The sequence below is a fragment of the Bicyclus anynana genome, chromosome 20 (genome assembly GCF_947172395.1).
Source record: "Bicyclus anynana chromosome 20, ilBicAnyn1.1, whole genome shotgun sequence".
NCBI classification, from domain to species: Eukaryota; Metazoa; Arthropoda; class Insecta; order Lepidoptera; family Nymphalidae; genus Bicyclus; species Bicyclus anynana.
Genome location: NC_069102.1, coordinates 6,093,172 through 6,107,201, shown reverse-complemented (window position 1 = coordinate 6,107,201; position 14,030 = coordinate 6,093,172). Strand labels below are relative to the sequence as shown.

Here is a 14,030-nt window from a genome sequence, read left to right as displayed (position 1 = left end):
TTTTTGGTAATTTAAATGGCTTCAATTAACTCAGTAGGTACTACATATTTAGCACTAGCTACACCCTGCGTTTTGCATTTGCGTATGATTATTGCGTTTGAAGCTAAACTTTATGTATAGCCTTCCGTAACAAATGAAATAATTTTTCATCACTGAAATATTTTTTTTAATTCGAACCATTATATCTGAAATTAGTGCGTTTTACCAAACAAACAAACAAACTCTTTAGCATTATAGTATTAGTATAGATTAGACGTTATTTTTCGCTTTTGGAAAATTATTTTAGTGTTTTTGTAGATAGATTTTTCTTTATGTTATCATGTTTCGTTTTTAGTGTAAATAATATAGCAATTAGCATCACTATTCAATATGCATTATATGCAGTGTCTATTACTATTTTAATTTAACTTCTAATTAGTCATAATAGTGACAAAACACTTTGTCTGGTTTAGTAACTGGACTGTATATTAGACTGGCAGACGCCCGTCCGTCTACCACTCTTCGACCTCCTTAATCCGGTTATCTTGTGAAATCCGTTTTTAGCGTACGTCTACTAACTGTAAACTACCTCCCTGCCAAATTTCATTTTTGTACGTCTAGTGGTTCTCGAGATATCGAGTGACTTTTCGCATTTATATATTACTAGCGGACGCCCCCGACGTCGTCCGCGTGGAATTCAGTTTTTCACAAATCCCGCGGGAACCATGGGCTTTTCCGGGATAAAAATTAGTCTATGTGTTAATCCAGAGTCCCTAAAATCTATTTCCATTTAATATTTTAGCCAAATCACTTCAGCAAACATATAAACACCCACACATTTACACCCTTTATAATATTAGTGTGATTTGCGGATAATGAAATCTTCATGTTTCTCAAATTCTTAAGGTCTTTTCCTATCTTTCCAGGTGTGTTGGTAGTGAACGTGACGTGGCGAGGGAAGACCTACGTCGGGACCTTACTGGACTGCACGAGACACGATTGGGCCCCGCCCCGGTCAGTAACTATTTAAGGTTTTTTTATAGTAATTAGTGGCCTTAAACTGCCTCGTTGGTCTATTGAAAACTCGGACCCGGAACAACTCATATTCGGCTCACTGTTGAGCACGAGTTTCCTCTCAGAATGAGAGGGATCAGGTCTAGTCCACCACGCTGGCTGGCTGGATTGGCAATCTTCACACACATAGAGATTTAAGAAAATTATCAGGTATGCAGGTATCCTCACAATGTTAAAATATTCATATGCCTATAACTAGTACACAGACAATCAAACCTATTCTCTTACACTTAACAGTTTTAAAGAATTACCTAAATTTGTCAAAAAGGTATTAATTTTTAAACCAATTCCTTTTGGAGTCTGCATTGTGTAAATAATACACATATATTTCTACTCAAAATAAAATGTTTAAACTACAAGATTTTACGATAATATCGTATTATGTACTCAAATAAATATTATACCTAAGTTAATGTATTTTTTAATTAAATTTTTCCAGGTTTTGTGACTCACCCACCGAGGAGTTGGACGCCCGGACGCCCAAGGGGCGCGCGAAACGCGGCCGCGGCGCGGCGCCCACGGACATGACAAACTTCACGGAAACGCGCTCCTCAGTGCACAGTAAGCTTCGCAACGGAGGCGCCAAAGGTCGGCGAGCGCTGCCTTCTCCCACACCCTTCACTCCTCCCAAACCGGATTCAAAGAGGAAGAGGAACTCCGATGCAGAAGAGCGCCCGCCGACGCCTAAAGCCAAACGTCCTCCACCTACCCCCTCATCTCCACCTCCCGACCCTGTCTTACTCGAATGTCCAGAGCCAAACTGTAATAAAAAGTACAAACACGCGAACGGTTTGAAATACCACCGATCGCATGCCCACGGTTCACCCGACGAAGACGATAAAGACGGTTCTAGTTCGGAGCAGGAGGAACCGACTGTGGAACCAGCGTCACCCGCGCAACCTCCATCCGAACCGGCCACACCGGCGACGCCTGTAAAGTCTCCCACACCAACGAAGTCACCGGAGGAAAAGAGTGATAAGTCTCCGGAAAAGTCACCAGAGAAGCCTGAGGTGGTCGAATCTCCGCCTCAGCCGAGGTTCGAGGAGTTTGCGACGACTCCTGAACCTGCGCCGCAAGTGGAGCGGCCAGTGACTCCTCCAGCACCGTCGACTCCGCCGCCTGAATCGCTGCCTACCTTACAACCGGCTACTCAGTTAACGCAATTCAAGGTACGTTCATTGAAATTTTCTGTTTAAAGCTAAAAAAAAGTAAAAAGTCTAGAGATCTTTGACGTGACTCAAAGCTCAATTTAATCTTTTTAATTAATCTCGTGAAAGTTAATTGTTACTTGTAATAAAATGAAACGGGTCTTAAGAATACAAATATAAGTTTGTATCGCTGCCAGATTTATCGCTATATTTTATTACCAAACGTTATTTTTTGTCCATGACATTAGCAATCCATAGACAAGGTTAAGTCCAAATAGTTACCAGATTTTATGGTAGTATACACTTATACAGTATTCACAAATATGCAGCTAGTATGCCTCGAAGATCAAAAAACTACAGGAAACAGCTACAAAATTACTATTAACAAAAATCACGGCTAAAGAAAAGAAAATGCTTACTTAAATGGTGCATTTGAATAATTATTGAAATTTTCTCACTGTATTAAATTGTTTGACGAAAATTATTTAAAAAAAATGGGCTAAAAGGTGGATAACTTGTTTAAACGGTTGATTAAATAACCTATGTCTTGCAAGTTGCACGGCTGCATCTGACATAATGAGAGACCTTGTTGAGATTTTTTTTTATCATGCAGGTTAAACCCCGTTCAGCGCTAATGCCGTCAGAAGAGCGCAAGTCTACCGAATCTCCCCCCGACGGCTCGCCGGGCAAGCGGCGCGCGCGGCGCTCCCCCACCCCCGGCGTGCGCTCCCCCGCCTACTCCGACATATCAGACGACGCCGCGCCGACAGAGGGCGCGCCTGAAGCCGACGCTGGCCACAGACCGTTCCCAGTGTATCATCAGGTATGTCTAAACTTTTGGACTTCCGTGGCGCGGTGGTATGTGCGGTGAATTTACAAGAAGGTCTATTGAGGTTTTCTTAATTGGTCGGCCGTGGCTAGTTACCACAATACCGACAAAGACATATTGCCAAGCGACTTAGCGTTTCGATACGATGTCGTGTAGAAACCGAAAGTGGTGTGAATTTATTTCCTCCTCCTAACAAGTTCGCCTGCTTCGTCCTTAGATTGCATCATCACTTACCATCAGATGAGACTGTAGTCAAGGGGTAACTTGTAAATAATGAAAAAATACTAAGTTATTATGTTTTGTAAAATATCTGCTATGTTCCTATTGTAACATTGTCTTTGTTCCTGTATTTGTGAAATTCTTAATCTACCTTCAATTAAGAGTGTAACCATTTAAAAATGGAGTATTTATACTATTTTATTCAAGTATTTAAAGTCAAGTGTTTCTTTTATATTGTAATATAATGATGATCAATATATCATTTCAGTACTACGGTCAGCCGCCATACTTGCCTCCATCACATCCCACCAGTGCGCCGCCTCCCTCAGACAAGGGTAAAGAAGACCTCTCGAAAGGAGATCCCAAGAACGACCTTAAGGTGAGAGAAATTAACAAATAAAAGCAAATACTTGAAAGGAAAGAAAGGAAAACCTGTATTTAACATTATACCACACATCACAAATTGTAGTGTCGATGCCTCGAACACCTGGGCAAATCAAGACCAAAATTAAAGTATTAGAAGCATCAAATCTCTGTCATATTTGTCACAATCTTGAAATACCAGCTAAGCGTTGTGCTGCACGAACCAAGCAAATGTTGGAGCATACAGCACTGATTTACAGCTGTTATCTTGATCTTGAAAAGCAAATTAAATCACGAAAAACTCTGTAGAAACCCGATTATTTACGTAACTCTCTTGTACTTACAGATGCGTGAGTTTCCTGATTATCGACAGCAACCAAACACGGTGAGTTTTACTCTTATTTAATATACTAGTTTTAATTACTGCAAAAATTCAGCTAATCTTTCCACTTGATAAACATTATTAATTTAGATACTCGTATTTCTTACTAAATTTTTACTTTAGTTTTCAATTCACCACTTAATTAAACTACCTATTATTCATTTAAATAATCGAATTTCTTCTATATTAGAATGATAATATTATATTTTAATTTAGCGTCGCAATACGGAAACGGCTATGCGAAGTTATTAGAAATATTATACCTACTCATAAACCACGCGTAACCGTTTTCTTAACACATTCTTAATTTCTTAGTAGAAGACGTTAGTTTTGTTTGTGACACCGCTGTTTTGTGTTTTAATCCTTAGTAGAGAGCATAATCTATAACGATTTGACTTTGTTCTTTATATACAGGATGGAAAACCAGATGGAGGACCGCAAAAAGTGCTACCACCCCATTTCTACCCATACAACTATGTTCCAAATTTTCCTTACAACGTGGAATCCGGGCCACCCCCTGGACCGCCCCTAGATGACAAATCCAAGGAATCAGACCGTTCGAAAACTACTCCAAGCCCCCTAGACAAGAGTAAACCGCAGAGGCCACCCGATGGAAAGGACCCGACGAGACCGAACGAAAACCATCAGATCTTAAAAGAGAGTATAGAAATGAAAGCCCAAATGGGACCGTACTCCTTCCAAAGACCCCCGCACGCGAGAGAAGAGGAATTGAGGAGGTAAGTTAAAATCGTACATACCTACGTACTGTATACGTACATTCAAACATACTTGTCATCATGCCTAATTGGTCATTGCCATAGGGATATAGAAACTACAACTTTCTCTAAGTATATATTTTGCACAAATATCGTCAATCCTTGTATGCAAATTTGTGGTTTTAGAGTATTCATGACCTGGCCTTTCTTTAGAATATCCTGAATTTAGTTCAGAAACGTTCGCCTTGGCCTTCCCCTTCCAACATTTTCATTCATCCTCGCTTTATCAGTCCCTTCCAAACCAAACCATCTAAGATATCTTTCTCGACTTAAGTACACTTTTTTTTTACTAAATTTCTTGATTCTTTATTTCGACCACCAAAATTCACAAACCCCCGCATGCTGCCGCAGCATAAATTAAAGACTTGAAGGTCTTAAGATATACCAGTAGGTAAATCATTACCAGGATATCATAAATGTTACAGATACTACATGAGTCTCGAGCAGCGTCGAAAGGAAGGTGGCGACGGTAAGCCAGTGGGAGCACCGCCCGGGCCTCCAGGGCAAGGCGGTCCGCCTCGGCCTCAGCCTGCTCACAAGCCCAAGGACAAGGATGACAAACCTAAAGAGGAGGTTAAGGTTTGTAACTCATTAAAGACTACGTCATTACTTATTAAGTAGTCATCATTATCATCAACTGTTGGCCATGCCTTTTATTAAAGACTTCCAAGTAACTACAAGTCCGCCGCCGTCCTGCAGTTCCCTACGACATCTTGGCGACATTAATGTCTTACCTCAATATCATACTTTGGTTACTTAGATACAATTTTTTTTGTCAAACTTTTAGATACGTCTTTCTTGTGTCAAAAACTAGTCTCCGATCTAGATTGATAACTATAATTTTTTCATTGTTTTTAGGTAAAACAGGAGGGTCAAAAGCCGACAACGGAGACACAAGGGCCGCCGCCGCCGCCTACGTCCCAATACTACCTGCCGCCGTACATGCAGCCGCCTCATTACGGAGGCCTGCCGTTCGACCCCGTGTACCGAGCTCCCTTGAGTCCCATGCTCGTTGGTAGCTTCGGTGGAGGCTGGTCGGTACCAAGGTAACATGTTTAACAAGAATTTATCTTAATTAAATGCGAAAGGTATCATTCATCACGATTCATCACGATATAAAGTTGAAAGTTGAAATTTGGCAGGAAAGTTGTAGACATCCAATAATAACGGATTTTGCGACAGGGCCGGATTAAGGTCCGCTAGTTGTATATAATTATGATCTATCTATCGATCTTTGATACGATTTTTATTCTAACCTTCCTGAGTATAGTGGTTACTATCAAAAGGAATTCGTTATTTGACAGAGCTGTTTGTTATTTTATTTAAAACTTACTTTAAACTTTTAAAGACAAGTTAAAAAATGAAACCAGTAGGCACTAAATAACTGTTAGTCTGACACAGGTCAGCGTATCGCGGATACTATATCATTTGTGGATCTATACATAGGAACCCATACCTATACTAATACATACTATACATATGTTTATAAGGTCAGAGATTTGACTTTTAACATGAGATTAATATTGTTATTATTATTTGTTCCTAGTAAATCGTTATTTGCTTTATATTGTGGTTACATTGTAGGTTGTAGGTAGGTAATTACCATTACACGTCGCGCAGTGTTTTAATATTTATTTCTTACAAATTAAACCATAATTTGTTAAAACATTTTGATTTATATTATATAAGTATTATATACCATACCATACCACTGTCCTGGGCTATTAAAGCTCAGGACAGTGGCGTATATCTGTACCAAAATTAGTTGGGGGGCCCAAATGAAGGGTAAAGATGGCTTACGGCGTTTACTCCCCTGGCCCAGGATATAATTCTTTTACCATTCAAAGAATTTAATGATATGTCTCTTACCATTCCAAAAGTTACCTATATCAATTAAAAAATATCTAAAATATCAACACATTCCTTTATGGGTCTAGGTACCATGAACAATTTACTAAACTTTTTTTTATGAAAAGGTTAGAGCATTAAAAAATAGGTATAGAAGAATATTTTTTATTTTTAGTTTATGTTTAGTGTGACTTTTGTCAGCCTATTTTAACAGCCCACAGAGCTAGGCCTCTCCTCTTTATAGATGATTGATTAGATTACACCACACTGCTCCAATGGCGGCCGAGGTTCTGCGGTCTTAGGGTGATCATGTTAAATTCTTGAATGTCTACAAGTACTATATCAGTGCTAATGATAATGACCGGAACTGCTTAACTTGTTGTCCGAGGCACCCAACTAAGCACTAAGTTCCCAACTCTAGGCTGAGATTATTCAATGATTTTTTTTAGAAGAAAGGAATGTTTCATAGCCCAACCCTGGGATTCGCCCTCGTCATTCAAAGTCATATAGGCTAATCAATGGACCAACGACTTAGGGTGATAGATGATAAAACTCTTCATTTGTTACTAAGGTATCATGCACCAGAGGATCTCTCACGGCCGGGCGCGCCCGCCAAGCTGGAATTGCTGCCGCCGGGCCACGGCGCGCAGTACGCATACGGACCGCACTCTGCGCCGCACAAGATCCATGAGTTGCAAGAGCACGCCAAGTCCCCGCAGGGCAAGCCGCCGAGGCCCGAGCCCCCAAAGGAGTCCCCGCGCTCGCCGCCGCCCCAGCGCCATGTGCACACACACCATCACACGCACGTTGGGCTCGGCTACCCGCTGTATCCGCCGCCTTATCCAGGTACTTTCACCTCTCTTACATTTATTATACCCTGGTACAAGAAGCACGGTAGAGATATTCTATTTTCGGAAAATTTGGCTGTAGTTGTAATTAGTTAGACGGGCGTTTTGTGTTGAAGGCCTATCAGCAAAACCAAAAACATGCTTTACTTTATATGTATACATGTTTCTGTTTTGGAGTGAGTTACTCAACGGGTTTTTGTTAAACGGGTTTCTATGTCACACGCCGCGCGTTGTATCTTAATTATTTATGCTGACTTCTGCTGTACATCTTAAGCAAAACCTTCCTATGAAATAGAATAACTGCGCAACATTAATATACTGTGCTTGTTTTGTATTTACATATTAAATTAATAAAGGTAAATGATTTATCTTGCACATTTTCACTACATAAGTGCTTATGTATATAAAAATAACGTAAACCACATTAAAATCGAAATATTTTATGTAGACTTTTAGCTTTTTTACAGTATATTCTCCTAAAGGGTTTTTCTTTATAATCACTAGACAATGTTAAATGTCAGATTTTATTTAACTTAATTCGATGTAATTCATGATACTTTTTTGATGCTATAAAAAACACCTTATTACTTTCGGCCATTTTTATTTTTCTCCCGAACACATCTATCTTTAACTCCCTGAAGTGAGGCCACGCAAAACGAATCGACAATAATATAACATGTAATTGGTTGCAGGAGCGCGATAGCATACGGCCGAAAAGCGGCCCAGCACCGCGCAAGTGTAACTAAGTGTAACCAAGTGTCACTAAAGTGTAAAAGTGTGGACATAGAAAGATGTGATTCGGGAAAGAGTAGTGGCGAAAGTGGAAGTTACATAGAGACATTAACAGAGGATTGTATGTTCCAGCGGCCGCCGTCCTAGCGAGCACGCAAGCTGTAGTCAACTCCTTCCCGACACCGCCCAAGTGAGCGAACAATCACGGATAGTACAAGAGCCGGCGTTAACTTATTCTCGGACATCAAGTTCGATCGACGACAACGAAAGTGACCCGAGCGTCGCGTTTCAAATCAAATTTCGATAAGCACTATCGAATACGTATAAAAATTAACGGATGTGACAAAATAAAACTATTCGTAATGTGACAGTGAAATTAACTTTTACGTGTTTCGCTTCAATGCCAGTAGCCATTAAAAACTGTGATCTCGCGTGACCCACGATGTGTAAGTGCGCTTTGAATGTTTTAGTATGTGAACTAATAGTTACCTGATTTTTAGTTGACTGTGGTATCGATGAACTCCTAAACTGGATGTTGTGAAAGTGTAAACGTCGGATGTCGGACAATCAAGGACTGCGTGCGCCGACGTTAACTTTTAACTTTTAATTTGACTAGTAAAAGCACAAACTAGTTCTGTACATATTAGTGTTATGTGTAAATTGCCCTACTATTTTTTAGTCTCCTGTTGATCAAAGTGTAATTATAAATCATTGAACTCTCTGATTCTTCCTCCGGGCATTGTACTGATGTTTGAAGCCCCGTAAAATTGTACCCGAATTCAGTGTGTATTAAGATCTTTATTTATGAAAAGTGCATTCCACAAAACAAAATCAAGCGTACCTAGTTTTAATGTTAAGATTAATTGATATTTAGATAATGTAGTTTAAGATTAAAGGCGTCAATGTGATCATCGTAACAATATAGTGTGAGATGGGGAAAAGATATCCTAATTAATTAATTAATGAAAATTATTATTGCTCTTCTATTAGCCTAGACTAACAAAGACCCTTTATACCATAACGACTGAACGTAAAACGCTTAAATTAGGATAATTGGCTACGAAACTATTTTCGTTAACTTAATTAATTTAAACTTCAGTTTACATGTTACTCTTTTTAAAATAATATTAAATATCCACCAGGACTTCATACTTCCAGGTGAATTGTTAGTCTAAGCATTATAGAAATAAAGCGACAAATTATGTCACGGACACAATACATGCCATCAAAATTGCAAAGCTATTCAACGTCTTAGTATATTTGTATAAACATAAATTGAAGCTTGTATTTTGGCTAAAGATACTAATCTGTTGTCACTCGACGCTCGTGGAGACGCGTGGCGTGTTGTTAATGTGTCCGCGACATTATTCCTCGTGTATAAACGCCATAGGTAATCCTTAGGCCGCCTCTGGGACTAAATATGTGTAGTGTGCACAAATCGCACTGTCTCTATGATTGAGAAGCGAATATTTATAACGTAGAGAGCAACCTATAGAGTCGTGGAGTGTTTTGAATATCGCTGTGCGTATGTATGTTTGGCTTTTAAACGATAAATGTATAAAAAAATCTCATATTCTCAAAATACAAGGGATTAGAGTTTCCGTACCTTCCGTACTGCACCGTAGTTAAGGGCTGCATTTTTGAATGTGTGTAAATGTTGTATTTTTTTTTTTCAACTGTTTTTGGATGTATTTGGTATTGATTTTGGTAAATAAAATGTCTTCCTGTCGTGATTCTGATTGTTAAACGACTGCTGTTGTTAAGTTGACATTTCAACATTTCCTGTACAGTCGGCTACACATGGATTAAATGAATATTTATATTTTTTACATAATAGATTAATTTGATTATTATTAATTATAACAAAAGCGATTAAACTCTATAACATAATACTCTGTATTATCATGTAATTTATATTTAATTTTTGACCAAATAAATACAAATTATTTTATGACATTACAAGAGATTTATACATTTTGTTTATTTTTAATTTTTGAAAACAACTAAGATTTTTGAATAAGATCCATGTGTACCTGATTTGTGACAGTTAAATCTTAACTACATGTTATTCACAATTTGTTACGTCAAACGTTACCTCGTAAAACACAATTTTAGGAGGCTGTTTAAAAAAGTTACGTGTCAAAAACCAATGTTTTTTTCAAGTATTTATAATTTTAAAGTTACTTGAAAACATTAGTTTTGTCTCGGAAATTTTTTGAGAGTTAAAAATATCCTTCTGTAAAATTATGTTTTTTTGAGATATCACGTTAATGGAGACGTTTGACGTCATAAAATGCGATTCACCAATCAGGGCCCTGATCTAGTGTCAGCACATAAGTGTTATTGTATTTTAAGTATATAATTACCCAAGTGTATTTATAGATGGAAGAAACACGATGATTGAGCGCATTTTCAACATAAATGTAGTGTACCTCTATAGCGGAGTTCGCAATTGTGCACTATCATATTGATGATACACTACCTCGTAGGTCCAGTGGTTAGCCTATATGACCTTGGATTACGAGGTCCTGGGTTCGAGTCCTTTTCGGGCTGTAAAATAGGCTGATATTTATGATTTTAATACTGCCTTATCTAATTGCTTCAAATATAATTTTTTTGATATATTATGAAAATTGTTTGATAAAAAAACATAACCAGTTATTTTGAATAAAACTGATTATCAATAAAAAAATCAATTGAATTTGTTAAATTGTTAATTTTTTGCTGTAGTTGCTAATTCAATATTTTGTAATAAAATAATGAGAGATTTAAAATCATTGAATAACTTCAATAAATTAAATGTATAAATGAGTGAATGAGGCGAAGTTGTTTTATTTTTTTATAAAATAAATCATTATCTAATTGGTTTTTAGTAGTAACATCTTTTAATAATAGCTATTCATCGTTGACTTACTTTAAAGATAATTTGCTAGACTGATGAGGTAGATCAGAATGTGGATGGCAGTGCACCAGTGTGAACACCCCTTATAACGCATAAGTGACAAATATATGTAGAGATTCACTGTTCTTTAACATTACTCTATGTACGTGTGTACCTGTTTCAAAAATTACCCGATATATTGTGTAAGAAGTGGGGCCTAAATGTTCTTTTCTTTTAATTATTAATATGCCTATACATTAATTTATATCTCGTTCATTTGCGAAGTACATAATAACTTATTAAGGGCTTTACTATTGACTTGTATGTGTAGTCTGGTAAAACAGTAGACAAATAAGTAAATAGACAAGTGATCAGCGTGCCGTTGTGTAAATCAAAATGTGTATGACTTTGACAATCCACTCACTATACTCAACAATTTTTTCACCAATATACTTCTCATCAAAAAAATTTAAACAGTCTGCAAGTACTGTTCTGGCTGACTGTTTCGATTTTTTGATAAGAAGTATATTTTAAGTTTACTGATTTGAGATTTTTATACTCCACACACGTTCTCCCTTTGAACAAATGCGGTAGATAATTTTCTATTTATTTATTTATTTAGTTCTCTGTCTACAGGTCAGCTAAACCAATCGAAAAATCGCGACTCTAAAATCATGTGTATTTATTAAAAACGTATGAAACACTTGAATGAACAAGCGTTGATATGAAATGAAAAGCCAACAAGTTGATAGTAGGCCTGGAGTTTTATTGTTTTAATGCAAAATTAAAATCATTAAAGGTTTGCTTGGCGTTAGTTGGTTGATTAGATACAAAATATGTTAATCATTTTAATTTCATGTAGTAGAAATTGATTAATTTTTAGATTACTTCCCAAAAGGAGGTGATTTGCTTTGTTTTTATTTTTTTTACTAGCGCCAAATTGACCGAGCGATGTGGAATATTTTTAATGATGACAAAAATATGATTGTATTATAAAAAAATACCTATCTTTCCGCTATTTTAAAATGTCAATAAAATTTGAGAGTAAACTATGTACTTATCTAAAAAATCTAATAGAACATACAGAAATATTGCTACACTATTGTGAATAGTAAAAAGAAAATTGTATCTTTATTGATTGGTTTTAAAAAAGTTTTATTGTTTTTAAAACATTAAACATACTTGGGCATGGTAATTTGATAAAAAAGTAACTGTTATTTTTGTAATTATTAACTGCATAAGTTCTTTCTATAGAGTTTGCTATAACAAAGGTCAGTTAGTATGGTGCGTTTTAAAAACTTTACTAGTGAGTATTTTTATTTTGAAAACAGAATGTTTTACTCTGTTTTTACTGTCTCTCTGTCTATGTTAGATGTTCTACGTGAATCGAGTCAATAGTTACCTACAATAATTGTAATTGTCTATAAGTATACGGAAATCCGTTAGAAAAGAACAAAACAAAAATGCACTTTCTTCGTCCCACTTTGTCTCCTGTGGTATAGATATTCTATTTTCGGAAGACTTTTTGGATTTAGTTGTAACAGTAGACATACATATGAGTGTGAAACTTACGAAGCATCAGCAATGCAGAAATGTTTATAGATTAGCATTTGTCCGAGTGGTTGCTTAGCAACGGTTTTCTGGTAAACGGGCTTCGGTGTCACACGCCATTTTTACGTATGTTATCATTGCATTTCTACTGTACACTTACTACTATATTCAAAACTCAAAGTCAAAGTCAAAATTCAAAGTCTTCCACATAAAGAATTACTATACTTTATAGCATCACAGATATCCATTTGCGTATCTAGGATTATTTCCTAGGGTGGGCCTGGTACCCGACATCAAGTTCATTATTAGTATCATAATAAAATTCCATATTGGTAGCCCAGAACTCTGTCTATCTAGAATAATAGTGTCTACAATGGACCTGTGCCTCATCGTGGGCGCAGGTCCATTCTAGGGTGGGTCCCAGACTGATACACTCGGGCCAAAACACCCTTTTTAAGCCGAGGTCCGAGTCTCAGAGGAGACGCCTTTAGAGAGTCGTTCCGCCCATCTACTCTGCTTCTGCCTTCAGGCCCCATCAGGCAACGCTTCTGCGCTCGCCCAAACCCCACGGTGACGACGCTGATGTCCCATAAGGATGCCTTACACAATCAGGATAAAAAAAACGACTTATCATCTCTATATATGGGAAGGGGGGGATCCATTTATAGATATAAATTCTAGTATTGTCATTAAAACGCACCATGCTGTGAATAGCCTATTTTGTATGAATGTAATGAGAACATGGTGGCATGATCTCGTACTGCGCTCGTGCATTGACAAATAGACTGATGATTAGCGTGCCAGGAGACGTGGGGAGGTGCCATTGATGATATGACCATATACAAGCCATAAGAATTCCTGACATCGGAACTAAAAAAAAGGGTTTACCAAAAAACCGTTCCTTAGCTCACTCACAGATGGAATTTATTATTATTTTTCTTACATATCACTATTACAACCAAAGGCCAATGGTGTTGCAACAATAGAATCTTTAGAATCTATAAAAACTTTTATTCATAAATGAATTTCAAACGAGTACGCTGTTCCATTTTTTTAATAAAAAATAACTTCAAATACTAGTAAACTGATTTTGACTAAAAATGATTTTGAATTTAAACTGTCTCAACTGTTATTCACATTAATTTATTATGAAACAAAACAAACTCATCTGATACAATGTCTGAGTATGCCTGACTAGTTTGTACTGTGCCGCGTCGCAAGGACCAGCTCATGACTATGAGCCTCGTATGGGCTTGAAACTAGTGAGTTTAAGCCGTGTTTCATAATAAATTAATATGAAAATTATGTTATTTTTTGGCATTGAAAGTTCTTCCTTTACATTTTTATATATAAAAAAAAATATATATCGCTAACCTTTACCTATGCGTATATGCACTTAG

General features: G+C 37.1%; 1 protein-coding gene across 4 annotated transcripts in view; it reads left to right on the top strand.

Annotated features, from left to right (window-relative positions):
* LOC112046728 (zinc finger protein 608) overlaps positions 1-13,972 on the top strand; it is a 195,254-nt gene extending 181,282 nt beyond the window's left edge. For 3 of the 4 annotated variants that reach the window (XM_052887859.1, XM_052887860.1, XM_052887858.1), the window contains 10 exons: positions 906-993; positions 1,493-2,222; positions 2,815-3,024; positions 3,518-3,628; positions 3,959-3,997; positions 4,409-4,731; positions 5,196-5,349; positions 5,629-5,816; positions 7,190-7,464; positions 8,331-13,972. In XM_052887859.1, the coding sequence (XP_052743819.1) occupies positions 906-993; positions 1,493-2,222; positions 2,815-3,024; positions 3,518-3,628; positions 3,959-3,997; positions 4,409-4,731; positions 5,196-5,349; positions 5,629-5,816; positions 7,190-7,464; positions 8,331-8,392 (2,180 nt within the window). In that variant the 3' untranslated portion in view covers positions 8,393-13,972. Of the gene's footprint in view, positions 1-905; positions 994-1,492; positions 2,223-2,814; positions 3,025-3,517; positions 3,629-3,958; positions 3,998-4,408; positions 4,732-5,195; positions 5,350-5,628; positions 5,817-7,189; positions 7,465-8,158 lie in introns of all 4 variants that reach the window. The other variant, XM_052887861.1, reaches the window with a different exon arrangement.
* Positions 13,973-14,030: the final 58 nt, after the last annotated feature.